The sequence below is a fragment of the Cherax quadricarinatus genome, chromosome 53 (genome assembly GCF_038502225.1).
Source record: "Cherax quadricarinatus isolate ZL_2023a chromosome 53, ASM3850222v1, whole genome shotgun sequence".
NCBI lineage: Eukaryota > Metazoa > Arthropoda > Malacostraca > Decapoda > Parastacidae > Cherax > Cherax quadricarinatus.
In genome coordinates, this window is record NC_091344.1 from 21,710,252 (window position 1) to 21,729,586 (window position 19,335).

Consider the following 19,335-nt stretch of genomic DNA (forward strand, 5'->3'; position numbering starts at 1 on the left):
CAGCACTGCTCTGCATGGACTGTCAGGTTACATTATCGGTTAACCATATCTTAACAGATTGTCTTGTTTATTAGTGGGTTCACAGGACTCACTTCCAACATTTTCACCACCCCCCCAGTGCACTCACAGATGTCCTTGCTGAAAGTTTCAACTTTGATGCCGTCTGACCTTGTAACAGAAACTAACCTTTAGCACCAACTTTAAGTTTTACTCTTGTACTCTCCCCTACCTCCACTAACCCCTCCCATTGCACACCCCTTTTGAGTTTATAGTTTATTATAAATAATAAATGTCACTAAATTAATGTAATTTAATGCATTTTTGGGTTAATGTAATTTTTTTTATTTCACTCTAGAAAAGATGTTAGTGTGAGCAAATTAACACTTTTGAAGAGATTCAGGGAAACTGGTTAGCTGGATTTGTCCTGGAGGTAGAGAGTAAAGTGCTTGTGCTCTGAAGGAGGGGTGAGGATATTTGCAGTGTGAGTCATCTGAACTGGAATATTGGCATGCCTCTGGCAAGACAGTGATGGGGTGAGTAATGGTGAAAGTGCATCTGTTTTTGGGGGGGCACCTGTGGGAGATGGCCAATGTTAAAAAAAAAAAATCATACCTTTCAAGATTCAGGAAGGACACCTAATACCAAAATTGTATGAATGAAACAAATTACATATTTTTTCTATGTTTAATCTGTCAGGCACAAAGAATCAAAAGTGAAACTGGCCAAAGCTAAACAAACTACTCTGCTTCTCTCCCATAAATAAATAATAAAATAATCTAAAAGTTTGCATAACATTGAGTAACTCTTGACCAAACAATAGAGAAATATGAACAAAATTGTGTACCTCATAGTATCTCAAACATACATATCTCCTAATTTAGAATTAGTGAAGTATGCACAGTATCTAGAGAATGACTTAATTTTCTGAAATGAAACTGAGAGTAGCAAGTTATAAGCTTGTACATAATACTGCAACTGATAGAATTCCACATAGGAATTATAGAAAATATATAAAATTTTATGATCAGCAAATATGACAATATTCATCTTTAGATAATTTAAACATAATTGTTACTCCTGCGCATATTCAAAATTTGGTAGCCATTTCCCACGATGTATTCTACTGTGCTCGATGCAACACAAAAGGTCATTGTAATGCATTCCAAAATATTAATAGTCTGTTCCTTATTGCTAGCCCTTGTGGCTTAGCACTTCTTTTTGATTATAATAATAATAATGTTCCTTATTGCACATATTAAAAGGGGTGATTAATATTTGAATGCTGGGATGAAACACAGACCTTACATACAACACAATGTGAAATGACTATAAATTTATCTTGCACTGTGATCTAATACAATTATATTCCATCTAACAATGATCCCTTGAAAAACCTTCATACAAGATACTTTTGCTATTCATGTCACAAATGCAGTTGTTTTTAACATATCTGCCATTTTTTCCCAAAAAGGCATAGTAATGAATGAAAACTTATATTATTCAATGTATGTATCAATCAATTCTCTGAATAAAATACAGTACATATATAAAATAACTAAATCTGTTACAATTCTGCAGTTTTATATTTGTTATATGACACATGGTGGGTGTCACATTGTTGGCATCATTCTCTCTGGAATCAGAGAATACAACATTACTTACATTTTTGTATAAACAGATTTCTCAAGGGGGTGCCTTAATGCCAGTGAGGGAGTTCTTGATCCAAGGACTTGGACCTGCCTCACTTTCCTTGGAGTGAACCCAAGTGTCCTCCATGCGCTGCATGACTCCTACAATTCAGTGTGCCTCCCATCAATTACCAATTGGTCAGTATTTATTTTAGCTGCTCTGATTTAAGCTTATGGGTTAAGTAAATTCTCCATTAAGTGGGTTGTGCAATAGAGAAATATTCTGGGGTTATGGCCTTTTCAAGGGGGGGCTCCTTGGCGTGGTGAAGAGGCATTGGACCCGTCGGTCTTCTTCCTCAGACCGAACCTAATTACCCCCAAATCCTCCCTTCCCTATCCCATCCTCCCTGTTTCCCTTTCCTCCTCCTCCTCCCCACCCCTTCCTTTTGCCCTTCCTCTTTTTGGCTTTTTCCCACAGGCACGCTAGTTCCTAGGTAGGGGAAAGGGTACTGGGATCCATCCCATTCCGTTGAGGTTCTTGGCGGTGGCGTAGTTTGCCGTGAAATCTGGATTGCCTGGGGATGTCCCGATCCCTCTCCGGTATCCCGGAGAGTGGCTTTGGGTGTCTTTTGGGTGACGGGTGTATCTCTGGAAGCCACCTTTCGGATTCCGGGGGTGGTGGCCGAAGGAGGTATGCTTTGTGGCAGATATCCGGCCGCCCTCTCTTGTCCACCGAGGTAGCTCGGCACATGTGAGGTTGCTATCCCGGATTGCTGGTTTACTGGCATGAAGGGTAGGGCATGGCACGGGTTCCATGCTGCATCTGCGCTACTAGCGGTGCTGAGGTCCTCTTGGGCGTGGAGGGAGATTTCTGGCCCTTTCATTCCTCCTGGGAACTATTCCTCCCCGCTCCCCCCTTTTTTATTCTTTTTTTTTTATTTTTCTTTTCTTTTCTTTTTTTTTTCTTAAAAACAAAAAGCAAAGGAATAACCTAACCATGGAGAACCCAATCCATGAACTCACTATCCCCGGGCCCCTTCTTGATACCGCACCCCATTCTGACCCTGCATTGTTTGTTGACCACTCTTCAGACACTCCTGATGCCCCTGTACCTCTTGTTGGTGCTGTTTCCTCACCCGCTTCAGGTACCGGGGCTTCGACTGACTCCTTCGATTTGTCTGACCTCCGCTCTCCTTTGACTACGCTTCCGGCCTCTCCCTCTACGGTACGGCAATTTTCGAATCGCCAGCCCGTTTCACGACGGACCAACTCCGGTCCTACTCCTAAACACCAACGACAATCTCCTGATGATGTTCCTTCGTTACCTTCCCATTCTACTCGGAAAAGACCGACACGTCATGCACTCCCTCTCCACGCTCAGTTTCGGACCACACAATGGACTAAATTCTTTACTTTAAGACCGACTTCTTCTTCTGCCTATCTTTCTGACCATAGTATTGGCAAAGCGCTCCTGTGCCATGTTGGTAGAGATATTTCATTTCATGCTCTCAAGAGCGGTACACACATCGTCACTGTCCAGAATGCTACCCAAGCTCATGATCTTTCTCTCCTTTCGCATATCGATACTACTCCTCCTATCACTATTGAAAAACATCTTTCTCTCAATTCTTGTAGTGGTACTGTCATTCTGCCCCATACCATAGTCCAACAGAATTTCCAGTCATATGGCAATGACATTCTTGAACAGCTGGAACTCCAGGATCTCCCAATCCTCAAAGTAGACACTTATGTCCTTCCTGCCCGTGGGTGGAGACATTACCCTTGCAATGTGGCTCGATTAACTTTCAACAGCCGTGAACTCCCGTCCTCTGTTTGTCGCGGGACATCAGTTACAAGTTCGAAAGGTGATCCCTACACCGCAACAGTAGAAATTGCTGGCGTTTTGGTCACCCAGCGAAATATTGCAGATCTATAGCCGAATGCCCAGTCTGTGGTGCTGATGACCATTCTAATACATCTTGCAGTCAACCTCCATCTTGCCTTAATTGTAATGAGGCTCACCCTTCGTACTCTCGCCGTTGCCAGGTCTACTTAAATGAGCGTGAAATTCGTTGCTTCAAAGAGGCAGAAGGTCTCCCTTATGCTATGGCAGTTACTCATCTCCGCTTCCAAGGGAGACTACCCCGTGTTTCTTATTCTCGTGTTTCAAAACGTCCCCCCACTTCTGGGGTCCCATCTTCTGCAGCCTCCTCTGTTGTTACCCCTCCCATAGCCACTCCGGCATCTAATCCTTTTGCTGTCCTTGGCTCTGACATCCCAACTACAACTCGGTCTGTTCTCACATCTTTTTGTGTCCTTCCTCACAAGCCCCGGTATCGACAAGACCTCGTACGACCCCTTAAACCAATCGCCCCTCTACTTCTCAGAAGTCCAAAAAATCCCCATTGCTCAAATCTTCTTTGCCCCTTCCTTCCCTTCTTCCAGTCTGTGCCTAGTTCTTCCCCTCTCTCTGGCTCTATTACAAGTGTGGAAGTTCACCCTCCTCCTCGTACTATGCCTTCCAGCCCCGTCCCCTCCCAAGTTTCTCCCTCTTCTGCCACCTCCCAGGTTTCTGCCTTTTCTGTCCCCTCCCACACTTCTCCAGTCCCCTACACTCTTTCGTCCCCCTCTACTTTGGTACAGTCCATTACTGTCCTAATCTTTACTCACCCTCCTCCTTCTACCTCCAATATTGTCTCCCATACATCTTCGAATTCAGAAACACTTGAAGCCATTTCAGAATATATTGCAGAGACTAAACCTTCAATGGACACTGATCCACCTCCTGTTCCTTCTCTTCCCTCTCCTCCATCTTCACAACCCCATTCTTCGCAACGCTCTGTTCCTTCGCTGCTTGAATGTCTTCCAATGCCACCACACGTTGACTTTTCTAACCCCTCTAGTCCGTAGGTGCCCTTCCCTACGGATTCCTGGTATTTTCTTCATTGCCAATCATGGCCTATTTACAGTGTAATATCTGCAGCCTCAGGGGTAATCGGGGTGAGCTTCAGATGTTGCTTTCCAGGTTTTTCCCTGTTGGTGCTTGCTTAAAAGAGCCAAAATTACACTCAGCTGTTTTCCAACCTATCTCAGGCTATAATTTATTGTATTCTTCGGATCCTTTCTCAGATGGGACCTTTAATGAAAGTGCCCTTCTTCTACGCAATGATATTCCGTACTGTCAACTATTTGTCCATACCTCACTACATTACGCTGCAGCCCGTATCCACTTGAATAAGTGGTTTACAATATGTTCTTTATATCTCTCTCCTTTTCGAGCATTTCCTATCCCAGATTTTGCCTTTCTCGTTTCATCCTTACCAACACCACTTCTGTTACTTGGTGATTTTAACGGCCACCATTTCCTCTGGGGAGGGGGGGGTCTCATTGTGACTCGCGTGGCATCCAGTTGGAGGCTCTTCTCGCCTCTCGCCCCCTCCATGTTTTAAATACGGGTACTCCCACCCATTTTGATCCTCATACTCGTACTCTCTCTTGCATCGATCTATCAGTCTGCTCTTCCTCCACTGCACTAGACTTCACCTGGTCTGTTCTACCGGACTTACATGACAGCGATCATTTTCCAATCATTCTTGCTTCTCCTTCATATTCACCACCTTTCCGTAGCCATCACTGGCAATTTGATCGGGCAAATTGGGACCTTTACTCGCAACTCACTGCTTTTAGTGAGGTTCCTTCTTCATCCTCCATTGATGAGCTCCTACACCTCTTCTCGACGTCAGTTTATACCGCAGCTTCTCATTCTATACCCCAAACCTCAGGCAGGCATTCTCAGAAGTGCGTGCCTTGGTGGTCTCCTGCTTGTGCTTGTACAGTACGTATGAAACTCGCTGCATGGGGCAGGTACCGGTACAACAGAACCGATGAGAGACTTCTTGATTTTAAGCAGAAGCGTGCAATCACTCGCCGTGTCATCCATGATGCTAAACGCACTTGCTGGCGAGACTGTTTCCACCATCACCTCTGCTTCCTCTGAGTGCAGCCTGGAAAAAAGTGAGGAAATTGAGTGGTAAATACTCTCCTGACCCAGCTCCTGTTCTACGGGTCGCCGGTATTGATGTAGCAAACCCTCTTGACGTTGCCATTGAAATTGGCACTCGTCTGGTCCGTAATATTTCCCGGGGGCTCCATCTATGCCCCTCGTTTCTTTCCTCAAAGTCTGCCAGAGAGTTAGTACCCCTGGACTTTTCTTCTTTCAGAGAAGAACAGTATAATGTGCCTTTTACACTTCAGGAACTGGAGACAACGCTCTCAGCTCTCCGATCATCGGCAGCTGGGCCTGACGACATTCATATTTGTATGTTACAACATTTACATCAGTCAGCCCTTGTAGTCCTCTTACACCTCTTCAATCTTATTTGGGCACAAGGAGTTCTTCCCCAGCTGTGGAAATCTGCCATTGTTCTCCCTTTCCGCAAGCCGGGTACTACGGGACATGATGCCTCCCACTATCGTCCCATCGCTCTTACTAGTGCAGTCTGCAGTGATGGAACGTCTGGTAAATTGACGTTTAATGTGGTATTTAGAGAGAGACTACAGTCTCCACTAGTCAATATGGCTTTCTTAAGGGCCGTTCTACCATAGGCCCCGTACTACGCTTGGATACGTATGTTCGTAATGCCTTTGCGAATAATCACTCGGTTATTGCCATATTTTTTGACCTTGAGAAGGCATATGACACAACTTGGAGGTATAATATTTTGACCCAAGCCCACTCCTTAGGCCTCCAAGGCAATCTACCATCCTTCCTTAAGAACTTTTTAACTGACAGACATTTCAGTGTTCGAGTCAATAATGTGCTTTCCCCGGACTTCATCCAAGGTGAAGGTGTCCCTCAGGGATGTGTTCTGAGCACAACACTTTTTCTCCTTGCTATAAATGATTTGGCCTCTGTTCTTCCACCCAATATTTGGTCATCACTCTGTTGATGACTTCGCTATTGCTTGTACAGGCGCTGACTGTCATCTCATTACGGTTTCTCTCCAGCATGCGGTCGACTGTGTTTCCACTTGGGCCACCATGCATGGGTTTAAATTTTCCAGTACCAAAACTCGCCAAATTACTTTCACTAGACGCTCTGTCATCTCTGATCATCCTTTGTATCTCTATGGCTCCCGTATCCCTGAACGTGATAGTCGGGTTTCTAGGCCTTCTCTTTGACCGTAGGTTATCGTGGAAACCTCACATTACCTCTGAAGGCAACTTGTCACAGCCGGCTGAACATTCTTAAAACCCTTGCTCATCTTTCCTGGGGAGCTGATTGTCGAACTCTGCTTCGCCTACATTCAGCCCTCATTTTATCGAAACTCAATTATGGTGACCAGATTTATTCAGCGGCCTCTCCTGCTACTCTCTCTAGCCTTAACCCCATCCATCACCAAGGATTACGTTTATGCCTTGGTGCTTTTCGCTCTTCCCCTGTTGAGAGCCTCTATGCAGAAGTGAATGTTCCATCTTTGTCTGATCGCCGTGATGCCCATTGCCTTTGCTACCATGTACGCTCTCATGATCTCCGCAATCCTTCCATTTATAGAATGGTCACCGATATTAGTAGACCTTCTTTATTTGTTCGCCGCCCCTGTTTGCTCTGTCCCTTTTCTCTTCGCCTACATTCGCTCTTGTCTTCCCTTCAGTTACCACCTTTATATGTTCATGTAGCATCTCACTTTTCCCTACCCCCCTGGGAAGTTCCAGCTGTTCGGGTCTGTTCTTTCTCACTCCCTTGCTCGAAAGACCAGCTGCCTACGGTGGCTTCCTGCTCTTTTTCTTGATCACTTCCACTCTCATTCTCATGCCATCGCTGTGTACACAGATGGCTCTAAGTCTTCAGACGGCGTCGGATTCGCAGCAGTGTTTCCGGACAGCGTCGTGCAGGGTCATTTACCAAATTCGGCTAGCATTTTTATTGCTGAATTGTATGCCATTCTTGCAGCACTTATTCGTATCGCAACTATGCCTGTCATCATCATTTGTGGTAGTCTCAGACTCCCTTAGTGCTCTACAGGCTATATGAAAATTTGATACACCTCACCCCCTAGTTCTCCGTATCCAACTTTGGCTACGCCGTATCTCTACCAAGCATAAAGATAGTTTTTCGTTGGGTCCCTGGTCATGTCGACGTACAGGGCAATGAACAGGCAGACACTGCTGCGCGGTCAGCAGTACAAGACCTACCAATTTCATATAGAGGTGTTCCATTTCTGGACTATTTTGCTGTAATAGCTACCCACCTTCACACCCGTTGGCAACAACATTGGTCAACTCTGCTCGGTAACAAACTTCATTCTATTAAACCGAGCATAGGTTACTGGCTGTCTTCTTGTCACCAGTGCCGAGGTTGGGAGACCACTCTCTCCCACCTTTGCATTGGCCACACTCGTCTTACTCATGGGTATCTCATGGAGAGGCACCCTGTTCCTCTCTGTGAACAGTGTCAAGTTCCAGTATCAATTAGCCACATTCTGTTAGACTGCCCTCTCTAGCAACGAGCACACAGAATTTACTTCCGTCGTCGTCTCCGCTCTACTACTCTCTCTTTACCTTCCCTTCTTGCTGATGGACCCTCCTTTAATCCTGACTCTCTCATTGACTTCTTGACAACGACTGATTTACTCCACAAACTCTGATGATGATACTTTTCGCACTCCCCTCAGCCCTTTCTAGCTCAATCTCTTGCTGCCCCTTACACTTTCACCATGCACTGCCCCGCTGTTCTCCGTAACCTATTACTTGTCCATCTCCCTTTTGCCACCTGATGCCCTCGCTTCCTTCCTGCCCTGCAGCGCTGTATAGCCCTTGTGGCTTAGCGCTTCTTTTTGATTATAATAATAATCTGGGGTTATGGAAAAAAAAAATTATTGGTAAGGAAACCTAACCACGTCTAACCTAGAAAATGAAGAATTTTCAGTTAAAAAAATATAACTACCTCCACTGCACAATTTGAGAATTTACATCATAAAACAAAAGCAGCTAAAGTAAATACCAACCTAATAATTACAGCCTCTTCTCACTTAGCGACGTACTCGTTTACCGACGACTCGGTTACGACTGGCTCTCTGACCAGTATGCATACCTAAATAATGTAGTGGTACCCTGAGGTTCATACAGCTCCCAACTTGAACACTTGTGTAAGTGTATTATTGTAAGTGCTTTTGTAAGTGTATTTTTGGGGGTCTGGAACTGACTAATTTACATTATTCCTTATGGGAACAAATTCGTTCGGTAGTGGCACTCGAACAGCATTCTGGAACAAATTATGGCCGAAACTTGGGGTACCCCTGTATATTTGAGCTGATTTACTCTATTCTGTTTATTACAATATACAGTACACTACTGTGTAAACATTTAAAAGTATACCAGAAATGTTATAAATGGTGCAAAGGTGACAATAAAACAATATCAAAGATGGTTGACACAAACCCACTACCATATGCTCCTCACTTAGCGACGAATTCGTTTACTGACGTGGTCTTAGGAACGGAACTGTTGCTAAGTGAGGAGAGGCTGTATATATTCATAAACAGAGCAAAATTCTTGAAATGCATGAAATAAATGCTTTAACAAATTTATAACACAATTTAGCATTCATCAGCAGAGTAATAAAAATGTTTGACCACTTAAGAACACTGAGAATGATCTAAAACTAATATTCACCACCCAGTGACAGCAAAGCAGAGATATGCTCAAACCATTAGCAATGTACACTGCTGACCCTTTCACACATACTAAGATGCTGCATTAACTTAAGGAATAGGACCTACAACATAACACTTCACTGTTTGTATACTCCATCTTTAAAAACAATGTAAAATGCCTTAACATTCACATAAAATTCTATCAAGAAATCCTAAAAATATCAAATATATTTTAAAATTATGACATGCCAAAGGACTACATATAGGTTTTAAATGAACATAAAAAAAAAAATTCAAAATACTGGGTAGTCTTAAAATCAATCAAGGTTGGTTACTCTGATTATAAATCCAATATTTTCCACAGGTTCATTTTATAGATCTTATTCTTCTTGGGGAGTGATAGATTACTCGCAAGAATTAGCAGGGGCATACAAATTATTAATTTTACACCAAAATTAAGTTAGTATATGGCTGATAAAGTAGAATAACATGGTGGAATGCTCTATACTGGTGATGTGCCCACGTGCAGAGAAAAGGCTCCAGGGCTAAAAATTGGATGAACACGAGACCATAAAGTACATGTAAATATATTGTTAAACCCATTAGGGGGTCATACTGCATGTAAGGAATGGGAGGTAATCAGGTTTGATCCAAAGGGGGGAGGGTAGCTCCAATTGTTTGGACAAAAAGCCCCTTCAGCAGGAAGGTACCCTGTCTCAATAATCATATATTATTGTATTTTAATCCCTCCCTATCTCTACCTTGTACATCAGATTTACATTGTAATTAAAAAAGCTCTATGGGTAGTGCAAGCATTTCCCTCAAGTCAACCTCACTGCACATTGCTATACCAACATGCATTATTGAATTGAATACTTGCATGTCCTTTCCAGACAATGGCAAAAATGTGCTAATTATTATTAATGATTTTTTTTGATACTTGTAGGTTTTGACCTTGAATAAATTCTATGTACAGTATTGTGAATTATGCTTTGCCTCTTAACTGTGCATATTACACCATTGTTTTCATTGTATTACTTTTGCTTTATCATAGCACTGTTGCGTGTCCCTGTTGTACATATAATAAACCCTTGATTTAACCATGGAAGAGGGACCTGGTAATGGCAAATCTGGATCGAGATGAGATTGTTGCATTGTGAGTAACAAATGGACAATTTTGTAACCGATTTTTGTCCCACATTTCTAATATCCATTAAATCAAAGATTTACTGTTTCTGTACAATCCTCAGAATTAGTGCATTTTCATGAATATATTTGCTCAAGTAAAGGAACAAGAAAATAAAATACAAATAAATTGTCTCAGAAATGTACCAAAGCAACATGAACCCATCATACATTAAAATAAGTATACATTATAAGGTACCAAAATTTACCGAGTCTGCTTAGGTATTAAGAACTAAATTTTGTTTTCTTACCCTCTGCTAGTCTGTGGGTGGCTTGTGGGGGTGCTGGCACAGGTTTGATACTAATGCGAGTTTCCGAAAAGGGTGTATAAAAACTTGAAACCATATCTGACTGAAGAGGTATAATGGGAAAGTTAGCCATAAATGACAAGTATTGCAGCATATTATTATTATTATAATCAAGGGGGAAGCGCTAAACCCGGAGGATTATACAGCACCTGGGGGGGGGGGGGATGTGGAAGGCATTCAGGCTTAATTTGGGGAACTGGAGCACAGATCCAATTCCTTAAATCAAGAGCCCCTCACCAACATCAAGGAACCTTCCTTGAGGGGTATTGCAGCATAGGAATGCATGTTATCTGGCCAAGTAGCTGTAGGCTGACATCTTGAATGCTGAGTTAAATTCATGTGTAAGATTTACATTATTGAGCAGAGGAGGAGGAGCAATCCAGCAATGCAGATTTGTGGTTGGTCTTTCATCTAAGGAAGTCAGGAGACAAATGTTGGCCTTGGAAAAATTGTGCAAACTGATGCCTTATCAGTGAGGTTGGTGCTCTACTTGCTCTCCAAGTTTCATGTCTTTCGAGCTGTATTCAGAGGTACGTATGCATTACTACTATTATTATTATTTAGTCATGGGGACATGCTAAACTTGATAGAGGTTATGTAACAATGTTAAGAACAGTCATTTTATTTGGTGATGGCTATCAACAGGTCGAGTGCTTCACCTCTAATGTTAGGCCCACTGCAGTACACTACCAGTAATCAACTGTTCTGTGAACCCTAGTCTGTGGTGGTGCAAATACCTGTCAACCATTCCCCTCAAGGAAGGTTCCTTGATGCTGGTGAGGGGCTCTTGATCTAGGGAATTGGATCTGTGCTCCAGTTCCCCGAATTGAGTCTGAATGCCTTCCAACCTCCCCCCCCCCCCCATATGCACTGTATAATCTTACAGATCTAGCACTCCATGATTATAATAATTAGAGCTGTATAGTCCTTGTGGCTTAGCACTTCTTTTTGATTATAATAATAATATAATATAACCTGTCAACCATTATTAAATTTGGAAAGGTCAGGGACTGAACTAAGATTCCCAGTCAAGCATGTGATTTTTGTTATAGACTAAGTGCTAATCACAATGTGATCTTTGTCACCTTCCTTCATTACTGAAGATTGAAGCTGTGACTTAATATGCATGGGGTGTGGTACTTTTGTTCCTTGTCAGTAAATTCAGGATTGGGAATTGCATTTTTCATGTGCACTCGAGTCTGTTTCCTTACGGACAATTTACTCACCTCTAGTTACTCAAATTACCTCAGATACTAGGTCCTGCTGGGATGATTCTGCTGGAGCTGGAGTCAGGAGACCCAGGTCATTTTAAATTAACTTTAAAAAATTTTCTTTGCTTCAGCAGGTCTCATGAGCCCATTCTCCTTCCTCATGCACATCAGTATTCCTTGCAGCAAATTGATGGACAGCTCAATTCTGTTAGGAACCATGTTGCCTTGACTGATGCCCCAGATTTACCCAGTGGCGTGTGCTATGGTGGTTTGCCAAAGAAAGCTAGTTATAGACTAAAATGATTAGTGGGAAATGGGTACTAATGTATTTTCTGCTGGGGTCATGCAACCTAGTAGTGTAGATAAACCCATCAGGTAGAAAGGCCCACAGAGAAAGCAAATAAATTTGTTTGGGAGTGGATGTATTGGCAGATGGGTCTATAAAAATCAAGATTAGATGAAAAAAAAAAAAAAAAAAGCAGCTGTAAAGAAATGTCAATCACTTACTAATATACAGTATATGTAATTTTTTTTAACACCTCAGCCATTTCCCACTAAGGCAGGGTGACCCAAAAAGAAAAAAAAAATCTTCGTGCATGAGCATGTTAGATAGGAACAAATGGAGACGAATGGTTTTTCAGGACTTGACGTGCTGTTGGAATGTAAGCAAGGTAACATTTATGTAAGGGATTCAGGGAAACAGGCAGGCTGGACTTGATTCCTGGAGATGAGAAGTACAGTGCCAGCACTCAGAAGGAGGGGTGTTAATGTTGCAGTTTTATAACTGAGGTGTAAGCATGCCTCTGGCAAGAGTGATGGAGTGAATGATGAGTGTTTTTCTTTTTTGGGCCACCCTGCCTTGGTGGGAAACAGCTAATGTGTTTCACCATCACTCGCACAATTACTGTCTTTGCAGAGGCACCCAGATACGATAGTTTAGTCACTCCAAAAAGGACTCCCAATGGAAACAAGTCACTCTGACTTTTTTGGGTTATCCTAGGTTCTCTACACATATGCTACTGTGTATGATAATTCTATGTAACTGTATTTGTGTATACCTGAATAAACTTGCTTACAAACTGCCAATATCCCAAACTCCTCCTTTAAAGTGCAGGCATTGTACTTCCCATTTCCAGGACTCGAGTCTGGCTAACTAGTTTCCTTGAATCCCTTCACAAAATATTAACTTACACTCCAACAGCATGGTGAGTTTTAGGACTAGACTGCCATGGGTTCAAGCCCACCCATTCTGCAAGTTGTTTGTAATTGTGTTAAGAGTTTGTGAATCAGGACTGAGAAGGTTGTGTTATTTAGAAAAGCTGGAGCAGGATGTAACCAAGAGCATTTATGAATCTGGGGTACATACCTGTAACTGGTTTTGAGGATTTTACTATTGCATGCTGGTCTGAGGCCATGCTTTCCTGTTAATTGCCTGGTTAACCAAGATCATTATCCCACATAGTCATCACAACTTTGCAGGTCTGGAACTCTGAGGAGTTAATGGTCCAATTTTCCTCTTGTAAACCTCTCTTATTTTGTCTATATTTCTAATAACTGCTGGTAGCAAGATGAATAGTCTTGGGCCATAGTGTTGTCTAATTATGCCAATGGCAACAAAGCTTTTTATTGGATTTATTCTACACTTCCTTCCATATCTTCAAGTAATGGTAGTGTGTAGATCTGAAACCTGGCCCACAAGTAATCTTCAGTGTTTGAATTAAGTAAGGTATGCATTTCTCCCCTTCAGAGTACTGTACAAGAAAGGAGAGGATAAAACGTTTTCAATAAAAGGGTTTCATCAAGTGGGTGTCATGTACTTACCTATATGTGGTTTGCAGGGGTTGATTTTCAAATCTTGGTTGTATCTCTTAATTTACCACTCTTCATATTTACTCCATGCTGTATAGCCCTTGTGGCTTAGCACTTCTTTTTGATTATAATAATAATAATAATCATATTTACTCCCTCTTAGCCACACGAGCCCTAACATACCTACTCTTTAAAACAAGGTATGGAGCCTGCCTCACCAAGAGACCGAAGAAATACTTCCTAACATCCCTGTAGCTCATTTGTGATTAAACTTCCATCAGTATCCCTGAGTTCTCGTTTCTCACCTCTCTAACAGCCTATATCTTCTACCTTATCAGTTCCCCTGAGTTTTTTGTATGTTATGTTTGTCCGCTTGTATGAGTTGTGACTTAACTGACTTGCTTCACAAATTCTGATACCTTCAGCCCTTTCTACCTCAATCTCTTTGCTACCCTCTACCCCTGTACTATCCTCTGCCCCGCTGTTTTCTGTAACCTACTGATCATCCCTCCTCTCTTCTACTGCCCAATACCCTCACTTCCTTCCCTACCCTGCAGCCCTGTATAGCCCTTGTGGCTTAGCGCTTCTTTTTTATTATAATAATAATTTGTATGTTATGTCATCCCCCTGGTACTTCTGTCTTCCAATATCATTAGGTCTAATTCCATTAGCCTTTCCTTGTAGCTTATGTTACTCAGCTCAGGACCAAGCCTTCTTGCATACTTCTGCACTTTCTCCAATTTCTTAATTTGCTTTTCTCAAGTGTAGGTTCCATAATTTTTACTTGACTTTTTCCCTTTCATTCAAGGTTGCTTGAAAAAACCCTCTTCCCACCTTCTACAAGTGTGATGATAAACTTCTCAGTAGGTCTTCCTCTCCACTGTTATACGGTGCTATTTCTATTAATTCTATGACTTACTGTCACAGTATGTGATCAGCATGGTTTGCAAAGCATAATGTAAAGTAATGAAGGGCTTATGGCCACTCTCAACTTCATACAAATACCAAGGGCTTGGAACATCTACAGTATTAGCAATTTCCAAACTTTGTACTCGACAATTCCTTGTAATTTTTTTTTTTACAATTTCTTAAGCTTTTCACATAATCCTACTGTTAACATGTCCTCTCATATTTACAAGAGAATTGTGACCCATGATGGTTTGGTGCTAGTTTTTGAATAATACTTGTACATTAAGTTAATTTGCATACTGTCCTGCATTGAAACTTTCCCTCAATACTGAATCACTGTACCAATATTATATTGACCAACAACTATGCAACCTGGAAAAAATGGTCTTTTTCACAGATTGTAAGCATTAATTTGTCTAAAGTATGCACTATCTTATGATTTAACCTAAGTTCTACATACATATCAAGCAGGCTCTGCCAAAATGTATCCTGCAACCCTCTGCAGCACTTCTAACGTTATTATCCATGGAAGTTCCATACAAGGGGCTGTATATACCTGTTACCATTTTTTTTTTTTTTTTGTCATTGCAGCTCAGCCTGGAACCAGGCTTTTCTGTTGACTGCCTTTTCAGTTAAGCTGCTAAATGTAGGCTGCTCTTTGGCCCAAATAACCATCATAGTCTGATCTGGCACTTGGTGTAAGTAGTAATCCAGTTAATGTAAGTTCCTGCAGTATATCTTTTCTACTAATGGTTCCAGGAATTGCTGACCTTGTGACTAAAGTCTCAGACAAGGTGGTCTAAATTGAAAGGGAAATATTACAAGAATGAGAACTATTAAAGAGCTACATACAATAAGATAATACTCATATTTATGGTGAAATTCTGTTATGTCCCCCTCATGCCAACATTATTGCATCTGCCTATAAATACTTGCAAAAGTTTCATGTAGGAAGATTGAATATGCAGTTAAATGAAAGCAAAAATAGTATCTATTTTGATATAGTGGTAAGAGTTTCAATCTCAATTATGCAATAACAACCATAAAACCTTCTCTATGTACAACATTCTTAACAAAATAAATACAAACCAAGGTAATAACATAATAGGTTATTCCTAATTTTGGGAACTTAAAAAAAAATCAGGTGAATTGACTGAGGAACATGCATAGTGTTTACAAGTAAAATTCAATTATTTTCACATAGCATTGTTCTATAATGTAAATGAATAATGGATACTTCCCCCACTGACATACTGTATATGCCAAGCACTTCCCAGTCAGATGCAGAAACTTGAAAATATATATTTCTTTATCTATTTACATGACTGTTAAAACTTTAATGTACAATATTACCATAAATTTCCTTTCATGCTAAGTATCTCCCAGTCCTGAAAAAACAAACAAAAGACTATAATTATTAAACCTAAAAGATCATTATTTCAAAATGTCATATTTAAAATGAAAGATACACAAAGCTCTGAAGCTTATGATTATAGGTAAATAATGAAAAAAAGATACAGTACATGCTGAAAATTCATTATGAAGGAATGTAACAATTCAATGGATTGATAGTCTTGAATCTAAGGCTGAGTGGTACTACAATTGCCAATACATGTCATAAGCAATGCTCAAACCATTTATGGTCCTCTGCAATGCAGTGACTAAGCTTGTTGGATTGGCTTTCTTAAGGCTGTCAGACTATGGGATCCATTCTACTGAAAAGATGACATTTCATTTGGTGTTTTGTCTTTCTGAAAAGCTAGTACTGTGCACCATCACACATCAAAATCCTTAGTGGAATCTCGGGACTGAAATTAAACTTGTTAAACATTTCAAAAGTTGTAATTACTATTATGTATTGCCATTCTTTCTCTTTCACTGTGCTGCAGAACTAACGAGTATGGAAAAAAAAAAAAATGCTTTCTGAGCTAGCACAGTAATTTTTATCCTCTTCAAGGGGGGCTCCTTGGCGTGGTGAAGAGGCTCTTGGTCTGAGGAATTAGCCCTGTCGGTCTTCTTCCTCAGACCGAACCTAATTACCCCCCATTCTCCCCTCCCCTATCCCATCCTCCCCATCCTCCCCTTTTTCCATTCCTCCTCCTCCTCCTCACCCCTCCCTTTTGCCCTTCCTCTTTTTAGCCTTCGTGATTTCTCCCACAGGCGCGCTAGTTCCTAGGTAGGGGAAAGGACACCGGGGTCGATCCCATTCCGTTGAGGTTTCTTGGCGGTGGCGTAGTTTGCCGTGGAATCTGGATTGCCTAGGGATGTCCCGATCCCTCTCCGGTATCCCGGAGTAGCTTTGGGTGTCTTTTGGGCGACGGGTGTATCTCTGGAAGCCACCTTTCGGATTCCGGGGGTGGTGGCTGAAGGAGGTATGCTTTGTGGCGGATATCCGGCCGCCCTCTCTTTTGTCCACCGAGGTAGCTCGGCAGATGTGAGGTTGCTATCCCGGATTGCTGGTTTACTGGCATGAAGGGTAGGGTATGGCACGGGTTCCATGCTGCATCTGCGCTACTAGCGGTGTCGAGTCCTCTTGGGCGCGGAGGGAGATTTCCGGCCCTTTCATTCCTCCTGGGAACTATTCCTCCCCGCTCCCCCCTTTTTTTATTCTTTTTTTTGTTTTTATTTTCTTTTCTTCTTTCTTTTTTTTTCTTAAAAACAAAAAGCAAAGGAGTAACCTAACCATGGCAGCCCTAGTCCATGAAACCACTACCCCCGGGCCCCTTCTTGATACCGCACCCCATTCTGACCCTGCCTTGTGTTTAGACCACTCTTCGGACACTCCTGATGCCCCTGTACCTCTTGCTGGTGCTGTTTCCTCACCCGCTTCAGGTACCGGGGCTTCGACTGACTCCTTCGATTTGTCTGAACTCCGCTCTCCTTTGACTATGCTTCCGGCTTCTCCCTCTACGGTACGGCAATTTTCGAATCGCCCACCCATTTCATGCCGGACCAACTCCGGTCCTACTCCTAAACGCCAACGTCAATCTCCTGATGATGCTCCGTCGTTACCTTCCCATTCTACTCGGAAACGACCGACACGTCAAGCACTCCCTCTCCACGCTCAGTTTCGGACCACACAATGGACTAAATTCTTTACTTTAAGACCAACTTCTTCTTCTGCCTACCTTTCTGACCATAGTATTGCCAAAGCGCTCCTGCGTCATGTTGGCAGAGATATTTCATTTCACGCTCTCAAGAGCGGTACGCGCATCGTCACTGTCCAGAATGCTACCCAAGCTCATGATCTTTCTCTCCTTTCGAATATCGATACTACTCCTATCACTATTGAAAAACATCTTTCTCTCAATTCTTGTAGTGGTACTGTCATTCTGCCCCATACCATAGTCCAACAGAATTTCCAGTCATGTGGCAATGACATTTTTGAACAGCTGGAACTCCAGGATCTCCCAATCCTCAAAGTAGACACTTATGTCCTTCCTGCCCGGGGGCGGAGACGTTACCCTTGCAATGTGGCTCGTTTAACTTTTGACAGCCGAGAACTCCCGTCCTCTGTATATGTCGCGGGACATCGGTTACAAGTTCGAAAGGTGATACCTACACCGCAACAATGTAGAAATTGCTGGCGTTTTGGTCACCCAGCGAAATATTGCAGATCTATGGCCGAATGCCCAGTCTGTGGTGCCGACGACCATTCTAATACATCTTGCAGTCAACCTCCATCTTGCCTTAATTGTAATGAAGCTCACCCTTCGTACTCCCGCCGTTGCCAGGTCTACTTAAATGAACGTGAAATCCGTTGCCTCAAAGAGGCAGAAGGTCTCCCTTATGCTATGGCAGTTACTCATCTCCGCCTCCAAGGGAGACTACCCCGTGTTTCTTATTCTCGTGTTTCCAAACGTCCCCCCACTTCTGGGGTCCCATCTTCTGCAGCCTCCTCTGTTGTTACCCCTCCCATAGCCACTACGGCATCTAATCCTTTTGCTGTCCTTGGCTCTGACGTCCCGACTACAACTCAGTCTGTTCTCACATCTTCGCGTCCTTCCTCACAAGCCCCAGTATCGACAAGACCTCGTACGACACCTAATACCAATCGCCCCTCTACTCAGAAGTCCAAAAAATCCACATTGCTCAAATCTTCTTTGCCCCTTCCTTCCCTTCTTCCGCCTCCACACTTTACCTTTCCAGTCTCTGTACCTAGTTCTTCCCCTCTCTCTGGCTCTATTACAAGTGTGGAGATTCACCCTCCTCCTCGTACTATGCCTTCCACCCCCGTCCCCTCCCAAGTTTCTCCCTCTTCTGTCACCTCCCAGGTTTCTGCCTCTTCTGTCCCCCCCCACACTTCATCTCCAGTCCCTTACACTTTTCCCTCCCCCTCTACTTTGGTACAGTCCATTACTGTCCCAATCTTTACTCACCCTCCTCCTCCTATCTCCAATATGGTCTCCCATACATCTTTGAATTCAGAAACACTTGAAGCCATTTCAGAATATATTGCAGAGACTAAACCTTCAATGGACACTGATTCACTTCCTGTTCCTTCTCTTCCCTCTCCTCCATCTTCACAACCCCATTCTTCGCAACGCTCCGTTCCTTCGCTACTTGAACATCTTCCAATGCCACCACACGTTGACTTTTCTAACCCCTCTAGTCCGTAGGTGCCTTTACC

At 42.6% G+C, this 19,335-nt stretch overlaps 1 protein-coding gene across 1 annotated transcript in view; it reads right to left on the minus strand.

The window, feature by feature from the left end:
• Window positions 1-670: 670 nt before the first annotated feature.
• Window positions 671-19,335, minus strand: part of LOC128692370 (protein lin-54 homolog) — a 78,828-nt gene continuing 60,163 nt past the window's right edge. The window contains exon 16 of the mRNA XM_053781518.2: window positions 671-16,093. Within this exon, the coding sequence (XP_053637493.1) occupies window positions 16,077-16,093 (17 nt within the window). The 3' untranslated portion in view covers window positions 671-16,076. The remainder of the gene's footprint in view (window positions 16,094-19,335) is intronic.